Below are 23,604 nucleotides of genomic sequence, written 5' to 3'. Positions count from 1 at the left end.
ACCTTCAGCCTGCACAGTGTAGAACAGAATTTGTGATAATAGAGAGCAAATGGGTAAAATGTGGAATAACTCTCTGCGTATTTGAAACTCAGAAGGACATACCTCATTTCAAAACCAAAAGCAAGCTCTAAGCCATCCTCCAACTCAAGCGGGATCCTTTTTCTCAAAGATCAAATGTGGATGGCCACATTCATCTTCATCTTCCTGCACAACCAGCAAAGAAGCAAATCACAATTCTCTTGTGAAACTAAAGAGTATCAATCAGAAGACACCATGTAATCCTTGGCTATAAACTAAAGCATCACTGTCTGTCTCTAAAAGCCACTCTTCGGATCCATTTTTTTTCTTTGTAATACTGCTGTAGTACCTCCCCCACTGCACTCTGACAACCACAGAGCTTACCTGACGTGACTGAAGAAAGCAGGTAATACCACAGCCTACAGGTCCGATGTGAATCAAACACTGTTTAAAAAAAAAAAAAGCGAGACAACTCTGCTCGTTCCAGTGTCATTAACTGGCAGGAACAAGAGTCCAATCCAGGCTTGTACTCAAGCTCATACTTTGTTCGAGCTGTTGCTGGCTCACCCACCCATAACCTAAGGAGAATAACAACCGTAGACAGTATTATTTTTATAAAGTAGCACTAAATATTCTAAGAACTAAACTAACAAGGGAATGGAGAACTGAGAGTTTGCCAGTAGGGATGACTGCAAGTAGGTGTATGTACAGTACGCAAGAGGAGTTTGGAATTTATAGGGAAAATTGCCAAAGGAGCCAAGGTATTGGAGGCAAATAACTAGAGAGAGAGAAAGGTAATGTAATGGGTTTGAGTCCAAGCAGACATTTGGATTTTAGGTTAGAGACTGTCTTCCCTACAAGAGACTAATATCAAGAGTGTAAGCAAAGAGAAAGGGACAATACAGTGCTAAGTAAAAAGCTAGCTGTGGTAGAGATTTTATTTGAATCTAAAGCAGACGCTGCTTTTAAAAATTGACTGATTAGGAGGGCGCTTAAATAATTCATGCTAACTATAAAAATCAATCAGAGGAGGTTAGAAAAGATTGGGAAGAGAGATTGGAAAGGCAGTTTGCAAAGGAACAATGGGAGGACATCCGTTTGTCTCCAGAGTATGAAAAAAGTCATCAGGTTTAGTATTTTTCATGATAAGTGTTTACGTAGGTATTTTTGTACCAAAGCAGACTTCAGAAATTTTTTCTTGGGTAGATAGCAAATGCTGGAGGTCTGATGGGAAAAAGAGAGGTAATTAGAGACACTTTTTTGAGGAGGGAAATGAGTTGGGAGATTTAAAAAAAAATCGTTATGTATTTTGTTAGAAATTAAATGGTTGTTACTAAGGAAATTATACTTTTGAGTTGGGACACTACATCTACATTGCCTTGAGACAGTAGGACAGTAAAGAAATTACTAGAACGTGGATGTCAAAATCAAATCCAAGTGTAGTTAAAGTACTGAATATTTGTAAAGGAGATCAAAGTAGTAGTGGTGGAATTTCTGGAAAAGAGACGCATCATATTACATAAAATTAAATGGAATTTGTGAAAAGAGTACATGTAGACTAATGTTCAGGAGGAGGAGGAGTGAGGTTTAAGGAAAGGCGTGACTGAGCAACTTGTGTAATGTTAGAGTAAGTGATCATTACTGAAAAGAAAACATATGTATACTTCATGAAAATAATGTGTGTCGTTGTGGTATATTTTCCTTTCTATTACTGTATGTGTATCTGTGTCATTATGTTAATTGTGATTAATGAAGATGTTAAATAATGGTAGTGTTCATCTGGAAGCCCAAAAGCTGAATGCTGAAGCCATTTATTGTGATCATGTATTTAAAAAATGTTATAAACCTCTCTCGCTCTTCTGCCAAGTCTTTTGCAGGGTGTTATCTTACCTTTTGCCCTTCTGACTGAGTAATAATTAAAATCTGAAATACTAATATTGGGCCAGAAGTATGGAGTATATTGCCATATCATTTTTGCTTTACCTTTCTGCAGATTGGTTACCTGAGAAAAGAAGGAGAGGGACCCTTGATGTACACTGTTGTGAATCAGTCTGACCCAGATGCAGAAGGTAGAACTGCTTTTACATTAGTTGTTTATAATTTGTGTTTATTGACTGCTTGTTTTGTGTTTTAATGCATGTGGTAAAGTAGTTTGGTGTCTTGCACTGAGAGGATAGTCCATTATGAGTTTGTTTTGATGGCATTATTCATCCTAGGGTGAGGTAAACATTTGTATACATGTCTTACAGTAAGTGTTGCAGTCTGCAAAAGAAAGTTTCATAATGTAGAATTATCTTGGTAGTTTTTACTGGACAAAGGGTATTCAAAATAATTTTTTGCCGTCTTGCAGTTCATTGCAAAAATGACTGTGCACTTTCATTACATTAATCCAGGAGAAGAATGTTAAGTTCTATGTAAAGACTGCTAGTGTTGCACAAAAGACGTCTTGAAGTTCTGTCTGTGGTATTTCTTCCATATACCTGTCTCCGAACCTTTATAGATTTAAAACAAAACTTGTTACACCATGCATTACTCTTCTGCTATTAACTGCCTCTTCACCTTTTGTACCTTGTTTACTGTAATGGCAAAAACATGTTAACTCCTTTCCCCTGTGTATTTCATTGACCAGGGGTACTTTAGCATTTTACACCCCTTCTGAGGAAGGCCATCAGCACAGTCATTAGCATAACTAAGTCATTTTATTACCTTGCCTCTAGATAAATATTACCTGTTTACCAAAAGCACTTTGAGGTGATGGGCACAAGTGAGCCCCAAATGTTGGCCTGTCCACCTTTAAGGGGATTCATTTTAGGATATCACCAAATCTGTTTGGAAAGTTCTTAAGCTAACATCAGGAACCCACTATTGGTTTAGTTCTTTCCAGGAGTCGTAATTTGAACTTTTTTGTTGGACGTTCCCATACTCAGGGTTGCTTACTGTCAGTGCTGACATATGTTGTAACCCCCCCCCCATAAATCTCCTCTGGCTAGATTTTCCCAGAATGTTCAGATTTCTGCATAATCTTTTCTTTGGTCTATTTCCCATAACATTTGTGGTTTTCTGGCAAATCTTTTAGGATTGATGTCACTATATAATGACATACATTTGGATTTCAGACTTCAAATACTTCAGAAAATGCATGCAAAACCAGTTATTTTTAACAACTTTTTAAGTTTATAAAGGCAACATTTAAAATCTGCCCTTGATTTTGGGACTTTGTCACACCCAACCCCTTTCCCACTCCTCATTATTTTTAGCTTTGTCCAGATTTCTTATGCTTAGAGGTTGAGGTATGATGACCTTCTCTGTCTGTAAAGCATCTCCTATTTGTAGTCACATTCCAGTCTTTCTTTTCTGCCACTCTCATAGGTTAGCTGTCACTCTTGATGCATATCCGTGAAAAGCTCGTGTTTGAATGTCTAAAAGCAGCTCTTTTTAATGCCTCTCTGGTCACAAGATAAGAAACCAATGTCATACTGTCTGGAGACTAATGTGGGACAAAGCTCTGCCGTAAGTCCCACCAGTTTAACCCTGACTCTTGCAGGTATTGAATAGAGAAACACCTGGCATACCTTGCTATAAGGAGTATGGCAGCAGTTGATCGTTTCTTACACGTGGATTGGTGGGAGGGTCATAGCACATTCCCAGCTGTTTACTATTGCACAAGTAGTGCTACCAGGAATTTAATGGTAAGCCGCAGGCCAGCCCTGCTAGAGGTAAATCCATTTCTGAGATGCTCCTCAGCTGTTGACATTCCAGTGAATAAGACAAATTCTGGGAGTCTCATTGTCTTTATACATCCTTATTCAATGTCAGCATAAATTGACCTGATGTGGATAGGTTAGGTCAGGCACAGATACAACCATTGCCTGCTTAGTCGCAACGTCTTTTGGCACAAATCCAAATTAAGCCAGTCGGCAGCAGACTGTAGGTTATTTAGCCACATAGGTGAGATGATATTATAGGAAAACATGCAGCAGCCCCCCTACCACCACCACCACCACAGACACACACACAAACCAACCCTTGAAAGTGCCATGAATTCACTGGGAGAAAAGGATACATGGAGTCAGTTCTAGCTTTACTAGAGGATGACCTGAACAAGGAGTAATTTGTGGGAAACACGGTCTCTAGAAATTGTATTAGTTCAAACCAGAAACTTGGAAGGTGGTAGTTGAAGGCTTTTTATGATAAAAAGGAGACTTTTGAAATTTTTATAAGCAGGAACCAAAGGTTTGTTGGGTTCTAGTTGTTACAGGCAAACAGTTTAACAACCTACCACCCCCTTCCAGAGAAACGAGAAAGAAGCAGTCTAGTGTTGAACTTTGGGGAAGGGGGTCTCAAATCCAGGGGCTTCCATGCTAAAGGAAATAAGTCACATATCTACCCAATAGGGTGCTGTTAGGAAAATGGGCTGCTTTAAAATCTGGAAAAATTACACTTCCAAATGTCATGGACTTAGTTCCATCAAGTAGGGCAGATTTGTAGTTCTTCGGCCATTGGCATCTTTATGTTATAGTTGTCTGTTTTTATCTTGATTCATATTTTGTATTTAAAATAGTTCATTAGAATTCTTTGATGATCCTGCGTTTCATACCAGCCACAGGGTAGTGGAGTCCTGGCTGTATTATGATCAGATGCATAGTTCAGGATTAGAAACCCATGTTAGTCCTCACGGTGTCACTGAATACACCATGTAGCATACTGGGAAACTGCTGTGCCCATGTCAGCAATACATTGAGTGCTCTATGCAGGGGGCATGGAGTTTTGTGAGGGGGAGGGCAGGTGGGGCACAAGATAGGCTGGCACTTTGACCCTCCAACCATATGGCTGGATAGCAGACAAAGGAAGTTTATACACATTTAATACATAAGAAAGAGTGTGGAATTCACTACATGCATATTACTACAATATAAATGAAATAATAACACGAAATAGGTAAGAGCAAAACACAGTAGAACACAAAATAGGTAAGAGCTGATGTCACTGCTCTGCCATATAATTATAGGTTATAATTGTTGTCAATTCTTAATAAGGAAGACAGTCTTTAATCTACACTCCAGACTTCTGCTTGACCTAATCCCACTGTTTTACCTTTCGCTTCTGAGTTATTTGCTACCATTACCTTGGTTCCTTTGCAAATTTCCTGCAGTAAATTCCATGTTGATGTCAATTTAGGTCTTTCTTGCCACTTATTGTAGCACTTTATTGCCAGAGTCGCTGCTTTGTTTCAGCATAGGTGCAATTATGAGTCAACCAGTGTATGTGCATGTTTAGCTGTGTATCTCTACCCTCCATAAGCCTTATGGTAGATGTGTGAATCAAACAGCACTTTGTCCCATTGTATGTGATTCTGTTGGTAGTTGGGGGGGGGGGGGCCTTGCTTTGTCTGCTGTGTCTGTACCACTACTGAATTTGGAAGTTGTCCTCTATTGCTATTACAGTGTCTGACATCCATTTGGTAGTTGATTTTAATTGGTTTTATTACATTAGCAGGTGGTGACTTTTCTGCACATTTTATCTGTGTGTAAACTATGCAGGCATCATCATTTATGGTGGTTTCATATGGGCTTTATAGAGTATGCCATGTGCTGACTGGTTAGCAGCAATATGTCTGTTTTGCAGTCCGATTACACAGTTTCCTTTTAGCCTCCTAGTCCCGTGTGGCCATTCAGTGCCTTTTTTCTCTTCCCTAGAATTTTGCCCTTTATCAGTATTGCATTGGAGTGGGTTTTCTAAGAAAGGATGACTGTTCCGAGAAGTAGGAGGAATTGGATTATTCTTCTTGGAATTTGACATTGATGCATAATGTACCATTTCCTCTGCATCAACCGCAAAGAATGTTTGGAGAGACCGTTTTAGAATAAAGGAGTACTTCATATGTGAAACCAAGATGTCAGATGCCTGTAAACTGTTTTGATTTGTTGGGTCTAGATGCCTGTTGATGTTCCTTCAGCCTTGGGAGCATTGAGAGATTTCCTTGCAACCCATAAAGAACTCAGCCCCTGCCATTACGAAACCAGAAAAGCTTATTTTGGTTCATAAGTCCCACAAATTCCTGCATAAGATTCCTGTGGCAGGTTAAGCAGTAGTGTCTACAGATCTGGAAAAGGGGTCAATGTATTTTTTCTCCCATTACTGTCCCAAATGACAAGAAAAGCGAAAATGCAAGACCAATTTGGGAAGATGTATACAGCTGCCACTATGGTCTTCCAGACCCTAAGTTGTTAGACAGACATAACCCAGCGCCAGATTACTGTTCTGGATCAAGTGAATGAGAAGACTAAGGAGGTGTCTGACCTGATGACAAAACTACTAAAACTAACCCAGCCTGCTAGACAGGTGGCTAAATACTCTTAGATGTGGGAATTGTGCTGAATATTCAACATCTGGAACAGTAGATGTGGTTTCTCATAAGATACACCTGGATTTGAGGCTGCATCCCCTGTCACAGGACATCATAGGGTAGTTTCATAATACACCTGTGTTCAAGGAACAGCTCTCTGGGGAAACCAGTTAGGGAAGTCTTTAGGAAAATGGAGGAAAGGGCAAAATTATGCAGAGAAGTCAAGCAACTCCCAATCTCCCGTGCCCAAGTATGACATGGCTCCCCTTCTAAACCTGGCCTTTTAAAATGACGGGCAAAAAGGAGGGAGGCCAGTGAAAGTTATGGCCAATAAACAAATGGCACAGAGACCACAGGAGAAAGCCTTAGGGAGAACCAGAGGGGTCTTCCTCCACTGTGGAGCAGCTTGGACTCTTTGTCTCCCCCTTACCCAAATCCTTACCACAGCCACAACCCTAACTATACTGCCAGTCCTAGTGTTTAAGGTAGTGGAAAGGATAGACCATTGCCTAAGCAAGCAGGGGGGCCATTACAGAGGTAGTTTGGATATTACTACTCATTTCTCTGGGCTACAAACTACAGTTCATGAAGAAATCAAATTTGCCAAGTGTTCTCCTGTGCCAAAGCATCAGGTGCGTTTCATTTCCCTTTTTTTCCTTTTACCAGAGTAACCTGATCCCAGGTTGAAATAAAGCAGGAGGAGATGTTCCAGAGAGAAACAAAACAGGGAGTTCTCCCCAAGACTGTTCTTAGTGCTGAGAAAAGCATGGCTGTGGAGACCTGTCTTTTACCTTTTAGAGCATAATATGTACTTCATTTTTAATAGTGCCCCCCTTGAACTGTACTGCCATTTACTTAAGTGAAGTTTATCTATTCTGTTGGTACTCTCTCCATATCACTTAGCTATAGTTTGAGTCAATTGATAGTTTTTGTTTGAATTGCCCATCCTCCAGATTCTGGCTGAGACCTGTCAATCACTCCCACATGACTACTCTTGCAATTAGTCCTTACCCTCCTCCCCCACTAGGAATGCATAGGACAGAAGTTATATAAGAGCGTGTATTCTCTGTTACTTGATTGTTTTCCAGCCCACAACACCCCCTAAGAGCAACTAACAGGTCTCTGCCCACTTTGCTCCCCACCCTGCCCCCAATTCCCACCCACCCCCGGTGGTCCTACCTTTATTAGAAGAACAAATCCCTCCCATCATTTTTTGCCAACAACCACAGCACTACTCCCAACTCTAACTCCACCATCTTTCCACTACTGCCCCTCCTCTTCTGTTAGCATGAATACGCATACCATACTTATACTCTTTGCATACACTCTCCTTGCATATCTTACATCTTACCAAAACTCCATTATACCCCCACTCAACCACTTCCACTGTGCAACTGTTCACACCATCACTCATGACTCACCCCTCACTCTGCTCCTCTCCCACCAACTCAAGAACCATCCTTTTGCATCCTCCACATATTCTATCAACTATAATACTCAAACTAAATGCATCCCTACAAGTTAACAAAATAACCCTCCCACCACGTTACCTACTGCACCCAATCATAAAGTTTCCCTAAAATGCAAACTCTTTCACAAACTGATAACACTAATAACCTCATGCATATCAAAACTTGCCCTCAGGGGAGACATCCACCCCACCCCTGGCCCCTCCATCTCCAACCCCACTTCTAATAATCAGACTAGCAACTACAACCTCTCCCAAATCCCAGCCAGTAGAAAACCAAATGACCTCCTTCTGCTAAGCCTAAATATTAGAAGTATAACCAACAAAGTCCAGAAACTCCATGCCACCATAGACTTGTACTCCCCAAATATAATTATCCTGATAGAAACCTGGCTAAAACCTCACATTGCCAGTGAGCAAATCCTCCCTAATGGTTACAACATACTAAGACTAGACCGACTAAACAAGAAAGGAGGTGGTATAGCTATAATATTTAAACAACATCTAAACATCCAGATCCTAAACTCATCAGCTCCCGAAGTTGCCAATGAAGAAATAATATATACTAACCTGAAAATAAACCAAAGTAAAACCATCAACATAATAGCATGCTACTCCCCACCTGGCCAGAATATTCCTCCACTAGAAAAACTCCTCAGCTGGAGTACCCACCATCTCACCCAAGAAACCATAATTTTAGGTGACTTCAATATTGATTGGCAGTCCTGTAGCGGCAACCATCCCAACCCATCATCTAAACCTTGATGGCTTCACCCGACTAGTCAGGTCATCAACCAGAATAAATAAAAACTCCAACAAACACACTACCCTGAATTAGATACTAGTCAGCAAGATTCCCCAGTCCTGTATAGCAGGCTGCCTATCAGGTAGCCTCAGTGATCATTTCCCAGCATTCCAACTCAAAAAACACTTGTACCAAGTTAAACCTGTCATCTACTGTCAAATATGTACAAAACTACACTTTAACCCAATCACATTCATCTCATCCCTCAAAGAATGTATCTGGCACCCTCTAAATTACCTCAGCCTAGAAGACGCAGTCCAATGTTTCAATACTACCTTCCTAAGCATCCTAAATAACCATGCCCCCATAAGACTTACCAGAACCAAAGCCCAACCCTCCCCATGGCTACAGAAAACCACCAAGTCAGAAATGAAAAACAAGAGATAAACCCTGGGAACACCGGCGCAAAACCAAAACCCCCTCAGCTAGACAGACATTCCTAGAACTACGCAATAGAGTCAAAAAGCTAATAAAGCAGGACAAAATCCAATACTACCAGTCTGCCCTCAACTCCTCCCAACACAACCCCAAACAATTCTCTACCTCCATAAACTCCATCCTCCACCCAAGTAAAGTCAATACTCCTCCACCTAACATTCCTCACTCCTCAGAAAATATTGCTACCTCATTCAACACACACTTCAACCGTACTATCACTAGCTAGACACCATAACCCCCCTCCCCTACACCCCACACCTTCAGCCAGTAATCTCCCCACACTCTTCTAATTTTCTCCTGTTCCTACCTCCAGCATAAGAAAACTCTTAACTAAACTTAAACCCACAAAAATAGCAGTAGACAACCTCCCAAGTGAATTCTGACAAATTGCAGCTGACACCCTGGCCTACCCAGTATCAGACTTGGTTTACCGATCGCTGTCAGAATGCTACGTCCCTACACTATGGAAAATATCACACACAATCCCCCCCACAAAGGCGGCCCCTCCACAGAACTAACCAACTTATCGCCCCATAGCAGTTCTATCTCCACTCTCCAAAATACTAGAAAGATGCATTCACTCTCAAATTTCAGACTGCCTCCTTAATAACACAACCTCCTTTCTAATACTCAACATGGTTTCCGACCAAACCATAGCACCACCACTGCCTTACTCTCTTTTACTAACACTATCCTTCACCATAAAAACAATGGTCATCTCTCCTCTGCTACTTTCCTAGACCTATCTAAAGCATTTGACATGGTCCCACACAAACTATTTATCTCTGTTCTCAATAACCTATCCTTCTCTCAAACAGTCACCAACTGGTTTCAGAGTTACATGTCTGACCGCCAGCAGTCCATTGTATGGCAAAATGACATATCTCCCCAACTACCTGTCTCTGTTGGTGTTCCCCAAGGATCCATCTTTGGACCCCTGCTCTTCTCTACTTTCACCAATAATCTAGCCTCTGCCACCAAACATGGCACACTCATACAATATGCAGATGACTCAACCATCATCTGCTCAGCCCAGTCCCTACCCGAACTGCAAAAGGTCACACAGGATGCCTTTTCCTCTGTTGAAACTTGGCTATCCGATGCCCAGTTAATACCAAACAAAACACAGCAAAAGATAACACCAGTATCCACCCAACAGATCACACCAAATTACTAGCAGTTGAAATAGACAACAATCTCAAATTTGACATTCACTTATCCATGACCATAAAAAAAGTCCACAAAAAACTAGGAGTCTTATACAGAACTAAGCAACTCCTCACCAAAGCAGCTGGGATTTCAGTTGCAAATTCGCACCTTATCTTCACCCTACTTTATGCCTCTCCAATATATACCAACCTAAGGCAATGCGATCTAAATAAATTTGAGACCTGCTACAACAAAATCGCCAAATTCGCCACTGGGGTATCCTACCGCAGTCATCACTGTCTCTCACTTACTGAACTAGGCTAGCTAGAACTCCCTCACCTCCTTCAGTGGTATCAACTCGCACTCGCCCACAAACTAGTAAACCATTCTCTAAAGGTCCCAGCCCTCCAGAATCTACTCCCAACACTATCTCACCACCAGACCACTACGATCCAGCAACAAAAATCAGTTACAGGTTAGTAGAGCTAATAACACTGCTGGAGAAGCACTATTCTCCAGCGCTATAGCCAAATTATGGAACACCCCCCCCCACACAATAACCTCTGTACCATCATGCACCCACTTCAAAGCTTTACTTAAAGCGCACCTAAAAACATGCTGGCTATGCCCTTGTAACTCTCCCCTCTAACTTCTCCCACTCTGTCTACACTCTACCTCTCTTCCACCTCACAAACTACCTTTGATTACAGCAAGCTCTGATACTTCCATACCTATCTACTTGTTATACGGCAGTAACTTCTTATTGTAACAGTTGTTCTGCTATGACTTTGTGGATGGAACAGATGCTAGTTATCTACTGAATGTGCTATGTTCTTCATCTGTAACTATGTTTGTAATATTTTAATTGCCAGGATTCTTCATCTGTAGCTATGTCTGTAATAATTTAATTGTGGAGCTTTTCTCCCCGGGTCTCCGCTGAAAATGGACCTGCGTCCGGTCAGACTTTCCCGGGCAACAAATGTAAATAAATAAATAAGTAAATTGTTTTCATTATACTGTGAAATACTTCTGTACTATTTATTCTTTTCTGTACTTCTTTAAAGTTTAAAAGTTGCATTTTTCTAAGTGCTGTAAGGGCTACTCTTCTGCATTTAAATACATTGTATCCAGTGATTTTTAGCTAGTATTAGGCATCTGTTTGTGGTTCCTTAACACTTCGGCTGCATACCAGTCTTTTTACATTAAGACGGTTAAGGTCTGCACTCTTGTGGCAGGGCTGATTTCACCTGTCTGAGCTGGGAATAGCTGGTAGAAAGCTCATTGTGTGCTTACCTGATTGGTATTAGGCCATAATTAGTTTGCATGGTCTTGGATCATTTATCCATAGCTGCTCATCATTTGTCGACAACACCAGAGATTTTCAGACATCTGAAGCCATCCTTTGCAAGACAAACAAAACTGAGTATCATTTTGCACTTGCTTTAATTCTCAGATACAGATTCAAAAGCAATAAACAGGATGTCGGTGACACACACACACACCAGTCACCTGACCGACATATGTGGAGGTGCTCACATTTAACTTAACCAAACCTCAAAGGCTTCTCAGGCGCAGTCCTCAGAAACTCTGTATACACACCAACAAGACTAGTCTCATCACAACATACAAAGCCACATTTCATTGTCTCTCAACTACAAAGCCCATAAAGTGAAACATCCTACAACACAATATTTCTGGTCATAGAAAACTTCATTGTGAGACACAATGTTGACCCTCTAACCAGCCTGGATAAGGAGAAGGTTACAGTTAGTTGCCTTTCAGGGCCAGGATCCACCATATCACACAAGCACTCGGGTCACTTATCTCCAAGTACCAGTATGACTCTGTCATATTCCATGTGGGCGGGAATGACCCGAGTCATACCTCCTTGGACTACATGAAGAGCGACATGATTAAGCTCTCAGAATATTTGTCACAAACCGGTATGAGCCTAGCATCGAGCAGCATTCTGCCATCTCCAAGGATGTTGCCACAATACCAACAGCAAATGATCGACTTTAGAGTGACACCAGTACCTAAGCAAATTGTTAAAGGAGTCCAGTACTTGTCAGCCTGGGATGACACGGTTGACAGGCAGTGCTGCCTTGCCAAAGGTGGTCTTCACCTGTCACCAGTAGGCTTTCGGATATTGGCCAAAACAGTATCCGCCCCTATAGTGCATTTTCAGACACTGCCAAACACACATACACTGTCCACCATAGCTAAAACCATTCAAGATAAGCTAAAGGTGTTCTTGCTCAGTGCTAGGGGTATCAACAACAAACTGTACTTCCTAGAAGTGCTCCTCACCATGGAGAATGTTGACATCTATGCATTTACTGAAACATAGTTCAAAGCCACAGAAAGCACTCCGGCTGTGCATGGTTGTAATGCCTTTCATACATTACGACCACCAACTGAATGTGAAAGAGCAAAAGGTGGATGTATTTCCATCTTCATAAAGGATAAGCATATCTCAAGGCTGGTCATACAATATGACATGCTTTAGCTACCCAGTGTCCGACTAACCATGGAAAATCCATACCGTAGTCTTGCTAGCTACATGTCCCCCACCATAAACCTGGAAACCCATACATCATACCTGATGTTACTAGAATCACTTACCATCTGGTGCAGCACCATTCTCAAGGGTGGTTTTAATTAACCCTCAGTTAGCTGGGAGAAATACACAGCTACAAAGTTGCAATCCCAAATATTTCTTGACTTTGCAATTTCAGATGCTGAGCAGCATCTAGTCCGCCACACCACTAGGGCTACAAATATGGGCAAGCTGTGCACCCCCCCCTCACCCAGGTGATGTCTTCACTGTTAAGATAGGATCACAAAGCCGTCTCCCTTGAAATAAACGTAAAACTAGACTCCCCATCTAACTCCAAAAACATTAAGAACTTTTCTAAGACAAAGTACCTCCTATTAATTGACGGCATATCTAGTTTCCAAGCTCCCCCAAACCCAGAAGTGTAAGAGGAGGCATACACAAAAGCCCATATGACCGTGTAAACAACTGCATGGAAATGGCAATATCAGACCAAAATAAGACCAAGTCAAACTGTAAAATCAAGTCAACCTGGTGGACCCCTGGTTTGTACAACAAAATGGTTCGTAGATTGTACAACGAAAGAAAGAAAATTGTGTGAAGAATTAAGAAGGACTGTGCACAACAGAACATAACGTTTCTAATTAGTTTAAACAAATGAATCAGGAAGCTGGTCAAGAATCTGAAAGCAAACTTTGAGGCAAAAATATCCTCCAAAGCCAAGGATTATCATAAGGTATTTTTCAGTTATGTTCGCAGTCTTAAGGGCAACACCCAACAATGTGCAGAATTACAAGTAAACAGTGACAATACCTCACCAAACCAAAAGGCAAGAAGGCACAAAAAGTTGCTAGATAAAAGAACTTGATAATTTATTTGTAAAAATAGTAAAATAAACATATGAGCACTTTCGTTTAACAAATGTAAACTTCATCAGACAAATGAGTAAAATCAGTCTGAAATTTAAATAGTACACTGTACTTTCTGATTGGATGAAACTACTAACATCATCTCAAGAAAATTAACCCCTCGTGTCCTATAATAAATTGAAGTTCTCTAACATACATATATGTGTATGTATAAAAAATTCTAAACATTTGTAATTGTGCCAAACTGTTGTACATGAATCATAAACCTTAAATGATATGTAAATGAATAAATAAATGCATACATGCTGTTCCTAATGCATCTAAGATATACAGAATACATATCTTATAGATGTTTTAAAAATGTGTGTATAATATATATTATGTGTATGTATATATATATATATATATATATATATATATATATACACACACACACACACACACACACACACACACACACACACAGCGCGCACACACACACACGTCCTTACAATAGGAAATTATTTTATATAATTTATTCATGTTACATATCATACTGCCCCTTCAAATATTTTTTCTTTCTAGGGCTTTGAGTTTTAAAACAGGTGTGATGGAAGTTATTTCATTGATGCCTGGCCACTTGTCTGCTCTCAATCAAGCCTGCCATTTTAGTTCTTTTACTTCCAAATGGACACCCCATGGTCTCTTTTCATCTATGTCCACATGGTCGATGGCCATAAATTTAAAATTGTGGTCATTGTTGGCATGAATGTATCTCGCCAAAGCATTATTCAAGTTGTTCTTTTTGATGGCATATACATGTTCATAGATCCTGTTTCTAAATTTCCTCTCTGTTTTACTTATGTAAAATACTGGACATAGGTCACATATAGCCAGATATACTATTGCTTTAGAAGAGCAGTTGTATCTACCTTTGATACTGTATTCCAGATTATTAATAATGAATGAATTACCTACTTTAATTTTATGACACCAATTGCATGTTCCACATTTTATGTGCCCGAACAGTTGTACCCATGCAGTTGGTGTCCACTCTTGAGGAGATCTTTTAAATTTCTACCCTTCCTGTATGTTATTGTTGGCCTGTCACCTAACCGGGTCCTAATGCCTACATCCTCCATAAGGATGTCCTAGTTCTTCTGAAAAATCTTTCTTAAACTGTCAGAATCTGCACTATAGGTGATGGATTTCAGAAATACATGATTGTCCCTTCTATTTGTATTCTGATCTGAAAAGGTATTCTGTGTATGGTTAGGTATAATAGCTTCCAACTAAAAGAATCAATGTCCCCTCTATGAGAACAATTTTCAATCCAAGAATTCTGTCTCACATGAAACAAACTGGATTCGCAAATCAAATGGTCACTTTCTAAAATATTGCTATTAAATATCGATATAAAGTGACCTGATTCCCTCTTTTCTGTAACCTTTTTTAGTATTCTGGTGATTAACTCTAAAGGGTATGCCCTTATCAGAAACATTTGTTTCAGATTAATACATTCCAATTCAAAATCTTCATCCCTTGACAACATCTGAGCAGCTCTTAACAACTGACCTTTAACAACTGATCTCTCTTGGTGCTCAGTGTGTGAGCTGCTATAATGAAGGAAAAGAGTTGGAGTAAGACTTTTTTTCTGTAAATAGTTGTGGCATACATCCCATTGGTTTCATCCTTGAAGAGATGAACATCTAAACAGTCCATATTGTCAACGTTAACAACCCAAGTGAAATGTAAAAAAGAGGTAGTAGTATTTATGTATTGTAAAAATTGTTCAAGTAATTCCGGAGGGCCACCCCATATTAAACTGATGTCTTGAAATCTGTGATACATTTTGATTTGGGAATAGTAGCATGACTGAAATACAAACTGTCTTTCCTAGTATGCCATGACTGTGTTGGCAAATGCCCCCCCCCCCACTACACCAGTTGTTTGCAAATAATATTTGTTGTTGACTATAAAGAAATTGTTGGTTAAAACTATTTCCAGTAATTCCAAGATGAGGTTAACTTTATCTTGGTGATCCTTTTTCTCTAATAACATTTCATTAACCCAGTCCAAACCAGTAGTCTGTGGAATGATGGTATATAAATCTTTCACGTCAGTAGTGGCTAATAGGTCTTTCTTGTCAAATACTATATTGTTGAAGTGTTCCAAGAATGTCCAGGAGTCTTTGCATATCTGAGTTTCATTTTTTAGCAATTTTTTCAACTTATATTCTAAGTACTGGGCACATGCAGGTGTTATCAAATCCCTACCATCCACTGAAGGCCTCATAGGAAGATCTAAAAGGCCTTTGTTGATCTTGGGAATGCCAAAAAATACTGGATTTCTTGGGATAATTACATTTAAATAATTGTATAATGGAATGGCTATTCTCTCCAAGAACATATTCTGTTGCCCATAAATTTTCCTGTAGGCTCCAGCTCCATTAATTTCGTTAAGGGAGACTGCAATAGTTTTCAGCATTAAGCATGGTTTGCAATTTGAGTGTACCTAGCTGTGTCCATGATCACAACCCCTCCCCCCTTGTCTGGTTTCATGATCCTAACATCTTGCCTTTGTAATGATGTCAAGCTGTTCTGTTCCTCTGAATTTAAGCTCATAAAGTCTCGACTAATAGAGTTTGTATGTTTATGTAGGTTGTGTAAATCTAATTCACAGAACTTCTCATACATGGCAAGCTTAGGATGTAAGGGGTGGTTGTAGGTGGAACTAATCCTGAAAATATTGCGGTTGTTATGATAATGGTTCTCATACAATAAGAATAAATTCAACTTTCTTAGATAAATTTTTAAATCAGTGACAGTGTTGACAACATTAAACTTTCTAGCGGGTACAAATGTCATTCCTTTTGAAAGTAAATCTGCTATTGTCTCATCTGTGCAAGACTCTGAGCAATTATATACAGCAAATTATTTCTGTCTATTCAGTATCACTGTACATGAGAAGTCATTGTTACTATTGTCCAAAATTGGAATAATTACATCCGGTTCTTTGTTAACAAACTCATCAACCACTTTTTCACAAAAAATGTTGTCGTAGTGCACACTTATGTCCTCCAGTTCCTGGTTTTGGACCTGGCCCCTTGAACCCCTGGGCTTGAAACCCCGCATGAGGTTGCTGTCTTTTATTGTTGTAATTCACTTTATTCTTTATTCTTTTGCTTCTCCTTAGATGTTCATCGTGCATACAGCTGCAGTCATAACAGATGGGCTCTCCTGCCGTCAGGCGGGTCCTCGGTCAGCCGAATTCCAAAGTCTAGGTCCGGCATCGGTTGTCGTCGCTTCTTCCCTGACGTCAGTGCGACAGGGGTATAAAAGAACCAGCCAACGCCATTTTCTTCAGTCTTTTTTGCCGCGCGGTGCCCGAAGCAGAAGCAGTTCGCAAGTGCCGGTCGGCCAGCTCCTGAGATTACAAAAAATTTGGAACCAAAGTCTTCTTAAAAGCTAAGTACCCCGTTGGGGAAACTTTTTCTTGCCTCAGACCGATGTCAGACAAAGTTAATAATTGTATTTCTTGTGGGAAGCAAATACCGCATAAGGATTTCCATTCCCTCTGTATACCTTGTTTAGGCCCAGACCACGACGTCTCGGTCTGTCGCTTTTGTGCTACATTCAACAAATGCACTATTAAGCATCGGGCGGAGTTCGCCCAGCATTATTTTGGGAAAGCATTTAACTATACTATGTCGTCGGATACTCCGACTCCGGTTTTGCCTAAAAAACGCAAAGAACAAGGACTGACACTCAAGGTCCGCGGCCTCTACCGACACCACGCCAAAGCCGACTACACGTGGTCCGGTTCTCAGCGAGGCGCCTACGCAGCCCCTGATTACCGACAACACATCTTCGGCGGTGTCTCCTGTACCCGAGGTCGCAGGCTCCTCGGCCCACACCCTGACTACAGATACCGAGGCCACGCTTGGCATTGAAACACAGAATGTGGACAGGTCCACCTCCACTCAAGGTGTCTTCAGACCTTCCTCTTCTTTCTCCATCAAGGCTTTCACCAAGTCTAAAGCTGCCATGCACCCTAAGAGACCAGCTACGCAGGGCCCATCTCCAGGCCCCATGCCTAAGAAATAGATGCTTAAAATGGCTGAGGATTTAATTACTCTAATCAGAGGTTCTCAGCCACCTCCGGACAAAAGACCCAGAGTGGAGGAAGATTCCCCCTCCTCTGATCAGGGTTCCATTATTTCAGAGCACTCTGATTATCAGGAACAGTGTTACTCTCCCTTTGAAGACTCTGATGCAGAGGAATCTATTCCTTCTGTATTCCCCCCTGAGGATTACTCATTTGGTGAAACTCTGCATACCTTAAGGGAACACTTCCACTGGGAAGGCCAGGATTATTCAGATTCCAAGAAAAGACTCAGGGAATTTCTTTTGTTACCCCAGCACAGGCCTCTGGCTATACCTCCTGTTTTGGACATCCTAGATGATGTTTACTCGGAGGCCTGCCTTAACCCGAACTCTCTCCCTCCAGCTCCAGTTAAGCCTGACAGGTACTACAGGGTTCCTGACTCACACCAATTTCTATACAAAAGCCATGCTGCTGACCTAGAAACCATCTCACAGGGGCCCAAGGGAGTTAAGGCCTCCATTGTCAAAAACCCATTGCCTTCCGAGAAAGATTCCAGATCCTTAGAAAGGTGGGGAAAAAAGGTATATACCTCGGCTACCTTATCCATGAGGACCTTAAACTGTCAGTTTCATATGCTAAAATACCAACAGTTTCTGTTATCTTAATTGAAAAGTAAAATGTCACAACCTGAACAACTAGACATGAAGGAGTTGCAGGATTTGATGCATAGTGCAGAACAAGTGGGTAAACATACCTTACAATGTGGTTTTGATGCTCTAGAGGCCTCATGTAGAGCTGCTGTTACAGGCTCAGTCATACGTAGGCATGCTTGGCTCAAGGAACAAGCCTTGCCTGATCATGTCAAAGCTAAATTACTAGACGCCCCTCTTCAAAAGGATGTACTATTTGGGGCAAATGCTGAGGAAGTATTATGAATAATGGAGGAAAAGGCTAAATCAATGCAAACTGTGAAAGAATTTATGCAGGTTCAACCCCCACGTTTTAGTAGAAATTGGCCTTCCAAAAACTGGTCCTTTCCTGCCACAGACAGACCCCAAAGAGGCAGAACAGGCGCCCGAGGGGCAGAGGACAAAGACAAGGCTCGTACAGAGGCAGACAATGGCATGCTCCTACACAAAGAGGTGGTGAGGACAACTCGCAATCTTTCAGAAAGCAAAACCAATGACTTTCCCCTTTGCATGCCAACCAGGTCTCAAATGGCAGCACCCTTAGGAAGAAAGCTGGCACTATTCTAAAAAAATTGGCATATTGTCACAAAGGTCAAATGGATCCTGAACATTATAAACAGAGGCTACAAATTCCATTTTCATACCCTTCCAAAAATGAAAGGCATGCCAAACCTGCCACACAATCAAAGGGCAGAGGCACAAAAGCAAATTTCAGACCTTATAAACATGAAAGCTATTCAAGAGGTACCTACACACGAACAAGGTCAAGGTTTTTATTCCAGGCTATTTCTGGTGCCAAGGAAGGGCAAAGATTGGAGACCTATTTTGGATCTTTCCATCCTAAACACATTCCTACTCGTACCAAAATTAAAAATGCTCACTCTACAGCAACTTCTTCCCATGCTGGGCAAGGAGTCTTGGCTGGTAACATTGGACCTCAAGGAGGCATACCTGCATGTCCCAATCAGACTAAATTGCAGAAGATACCTCAGATTTCTTGCAGGTTCAATACATTATCAATTCTCTGCATTGCCCTTTGGTTTATCTACTGCACCCAGAATATTCACGAAATGCCTGGCATCAGTAATTGCCTACTGCAGACTTCAAGGGATACAAATATACCCTTATCTGGACGACTGCCTGATCCAAGCGGACAGCTAACACATTCTTCTGAAACATCTGGCTTATGTAATAATGTTATTAAACTCTCTAGGATACACAGTCAACAAAGAGAAATCAAGACTAATACCCTCTCGGAAGATAATTTTCCTGGGTGCCAATTTGGACACAAACACCCAGATGGCCTACCTCACGCCAGAGAAGCAGGGGCAACTAATTCAATATTTCAGAACACTGGCAAATTGCACAAGGCTGACTGCAAGGAAAATCCTGCAGGCTCTGGGATTCATGGCATCTTGCATCTTACTAATCCCATGTGCAAAGCTGCATATGAGAAAACTACAATGGTACCTAAAAAACATATGGTCTCAACACAGCCACAGTTTGGAAACAATGATACCACTAATTCCATGTCTGCAAAAGCAATTTCTGTGGTGGGATCAAGCATGCCAGACAAACACAGGTCTTCCATCCAGCAAGCCTCAAGCAAATCAAGTCATCACAACAGATGCCTCGGACTATGCCTGGGGGGCGCACATGACAGACCGGTGCATTCAGGGCAAATGGACCCAAAAAGAGAAGCACCTTCACATCAATCAAAAAGAAATGCTAGCAGTGATAAATGCTATTACAGCCTTCAAGGACCTTCTACAACCAGGTCAGCTATTGATAAGAACAGACAACACCACAGTTATGTGGTACATAAACAAGCAGGGAGGAACACATTCTTATCCCCTGTGCAAGACTGGCCATGTCACTTTGGAACATGGGCATGGATTTACAAATAGAGCTACAAGCACAGTACTTGCCAGGCAAGGAAAACACGCTGGCAGACAACCTAAGCAGGAATATGACAGATCCACACAAATGGAAGTTGCATCCAAAAGTTTTTACAGAAATAATCCAAGAATGGGGAAAGCCAGACATAGATCTCTTTGCCTCCCACAAAAATCATCAATTAACAAAATTCTGCTCAAGGATCTTCCATCCAAAGGCCTGGAGAGTGGACGCTCTCTCCTTCAGTTGGACATCAATGACAGTTTATGCCTTCCCACCTCTTCCTCTGCTGCCCAAAGTCCTATTGAAGACCAGAGCAGACAGACCAAGGATGATCCTCATTGCTCCGGACTGGCCAAGGCAACACTGGTACCCACTACTAAGGAGCCTGATGCATTCCCCACCATGGACCCTGCCTCTAATGCCTCTTCTTCTGACTCAGCACAGCTTCAAAACTCTTCACGGTCAGCTGAAGACGCTCAGTCTAGCCGCATGGAAGATTCCTTAGCATCACAGCAGGCCCTGCTCTCCAAGGAGGTGCAGGATGTCATTTTGGAGGCCAGAAGGCCATCAACTAGAAAAGCTTACTCTGCAAAATGGAAACGTTTTTGTGTTTGGAATGAGAAAAAGGGCCAGTGCCCTGGAAAACTGAATTTACCTCAAATACTACAATATTTGGCCGAACTGCTAAGCAGTGGACTTTCGTTCTCCTCCATCAAAATCCATGCCTCAGCCATTTCTGCAGAATACAACACTGATCCACCTTTATTCTCTCACCCTCTATTAAGACAGTTCCTCAGAGGGGCTAAGAATTTAAGACCTCCAAGAAAACAACCAATACCTGCTTGGGATCTTAATTTCATTCTGGAAAAACTGACTTTACCCCCTTTTGAACCAGCTGCCTCATCAAATTTTCAATATTTGTCCTGGAAAACAGCTTTCCTTCTGGCTATCACTTCAGCTCGTAGAGTTTCAGAACTACAGGCTCTTATGGCTGTCCAGCCTTTCATCATCTTCCATCAGGACAGAGTTTCATTACGTACCAACCCATCCTTTATGCCTAAAGTGGTATCCAGGGTAGCTTTAAATCAGGCCATACATTTACCTACTTATTATCCTAATCCTCAAAACAAAGGTGAGAGATTACTGCATTCCTTGGACATCCACAGACAACTGCGTTATTATTTGGACAGAACAAAGCCTTTCACAAAATCAGAACAGCTTTTTGTGGCCTATGCGGTAGGAGCTCAAGGAAAGTCAATATCCAAACAGACAATCTCAAAATGGATAGCCCACTGCATACGCTTTTGCTATTCCTTTCATGGCAAAACTGTACCTACAGGCATTAGAACTCATTCCACCAGGGCCACAGCCACCTCTGCAGCCTTCCTCAGAGGAGTGCATACCCAAGGATATTTTAGAAGCAGCCACTTGGAGTTCTGTGCATATCTTCTCTAAGCACTACAACCTACCATTATACTCCAAGTCTAGAGCAGGCTTTGCCACTGCAGTATTGCAGGGTATTTTGGCTCCTCCTAGCTCCACCTAGTACCTACCACCCCTTTCTTAGCTTTGGGATTCTACCCATCTGTTACGACTGCAGCTGTATGCACGATGAACATAATACAGTTTTGTACCTACCATAAATGTAGATGTTCGAGTGCTAATACAGCTGCAGTCCAGGTTTCCCTCCCACCTTCCCCTCTAGGGGTATTCTTTTATGGTGTATTTGCTTGCAACTACTGTTTTTTGATTATATTGCATTGCATTATTACATTATTTTATGTATTGCCTTCCTTCTGGGGGCACCTGACATCTGGGGCAAGAAAGACTGAAGAAAATGGCGTCGGCTGGTTCTTTTATACCCCTGTCGCACTGACGTCAGGGAAGAAGCGACGACAACCGACGCCAGACCTAGACTTTGGAATTTGGCCGACCGAGGACCCGCCTGATGGCAGGAGAACCCATCTGTTATGACTGCAGCTGTATTAGCACTCGAACATCTACATTTATGGTAGGTACAAAACTGTACTTTCAGGGTACTCTTTATCAAAGTTAAAGCCCAACTTATCCTCTCTCTCAACTATGTTTCCCTCGTCTTCCAGGTCAATGCCAGAGTTTGATGAAAAATTCATTTGGTCATTAACTACATTTCTCGCTTTTCTATGTGTACCTGGAGGCTTGGGATATGCAACAGCATTTGCATTGTCATTAACATCTCTGTCATTCTTGTTTAACTTACCAGCTTTCAGTTTAATGCGGTGGTCAGTGCTATTATATATTCTTAAATGTTCATATTTCATGAAGTCTTATTCCTTATCTTCACGGATAGCTCTGTCTAAGACAGTTAACTCTTCAAATAAAATATCTATTTCACTTGCATTGTTTTTCATCAATAATTCTAACAGTTCAAGTCCACATCTATCAAACAGTTGTAACAGTTCAAGATGAAATGCAGAGTTATTAATTAATCCTGATGGGAAATGCTATAGTCTCAGGCCCTTGGGAACGACTTTTAACCTGATGCATTCCCTTAAGTAAGAATTTTCAAGCTGCAATTTCTTGCAGCGCAAAAGTTTCATGTCAAAATCGCTGAGCTTACCTTCAGTCAAAGAGAAATTATGTCCAGTTCCATTGTTGAAGGTAAGTCCAGACTGCAACCAGTCATTTAATTGCGGAATTTCTTTCCTGAAGCCATTCTGTTCTTTGAAAACAGCCGCATTTTGTATATTCATTCCTTCTCGTTCTCCTGCTTCCGGGTTGTGCGGCTGCAAATCGTTTCCTTGTCTAGATGCTGATGTTCATCATGTTACACTGCTGCAGTCATTACACTTGGGTTATCCTGCCGTCAGGCGGTCCCGCAGTCGGCCAGAGTTCCAAAGTCTTGGTCCGGCGTCGGTTGCTGTCGCTTCTTCCCTGATGTCAGTGCGCCAGGGGTATATAAGATGCATCCGACGCCATTTTCTTCAGTCTTTCTTGCCGCGCGGTGCCCGAAGCAGAAGCAGTTCGCAAGTGACGGTCGGCCGACTCCTGAGATTTTCAAAGTCGAATTTCAGATCCAAAGTCTTCAATAAAGCTAAGTATCCCATTGGGGAAACTTTTTATCTTGCCTCAGACCGATGTCAGAAAAAGTTAATAATTGTATTTCTTGTGGGAAGTAAATACCTCATAAGGACTTCCTCTCTTACTGTATTCCATGCCTAGGCCCTGATCACAACGTCACTAGTTGTCGGTTTTATGCTAGATTTAACAAACGCACTATAAAAAGACGTTTTGATTTTGC

General features: G+C 41.4%; 1 protein-coding gene across 7 annotated transcripts in view; it reads left to right on the top strand.

Annotated features, from left to right (window-relative positions):
* BRD9 (bromodomain containing 9) overlaps window positions 1-23,604 on the top strand; it is a 748,767-nt gene that overhangs the window by 407,180 nt on the left and 317,983 nt on the right. For all 7 annotated transcript variants that reach the window (XM_044065138.1, XM_044065137.1, XM_044065136.1 and 4 more), the window contains one exon: window positions 2,012-2,087. In XM_044065138.1, coding sequence (XP_043921073.1) covers window positions 2,012-2,087 — 76 coding nt within the window. The remainder of the gene's footprint in view (window positions 1-2,011; window positions 2,088-23,604) is intronic.

Source organism: Protopterus annectens, chromosome 3.part0 (assembly GCF_019279795.1).
Source record: "Protopterus annectens isolate FY-2018-M chromosome 3.part0, PAN1.0, whole genome shotgun sequence".
In the NCBI taxonomy this organism is placed as follows: Eukaryota; Metazoa; Chordata; order Ceratodontiformes; family Protopteridae; genus Protopterus; species Protopterus annectens.
Note: the sequence above shows the minus strand (reverse complement) of the source record. Positions and strands in the feature narration are given on the sequence as shown.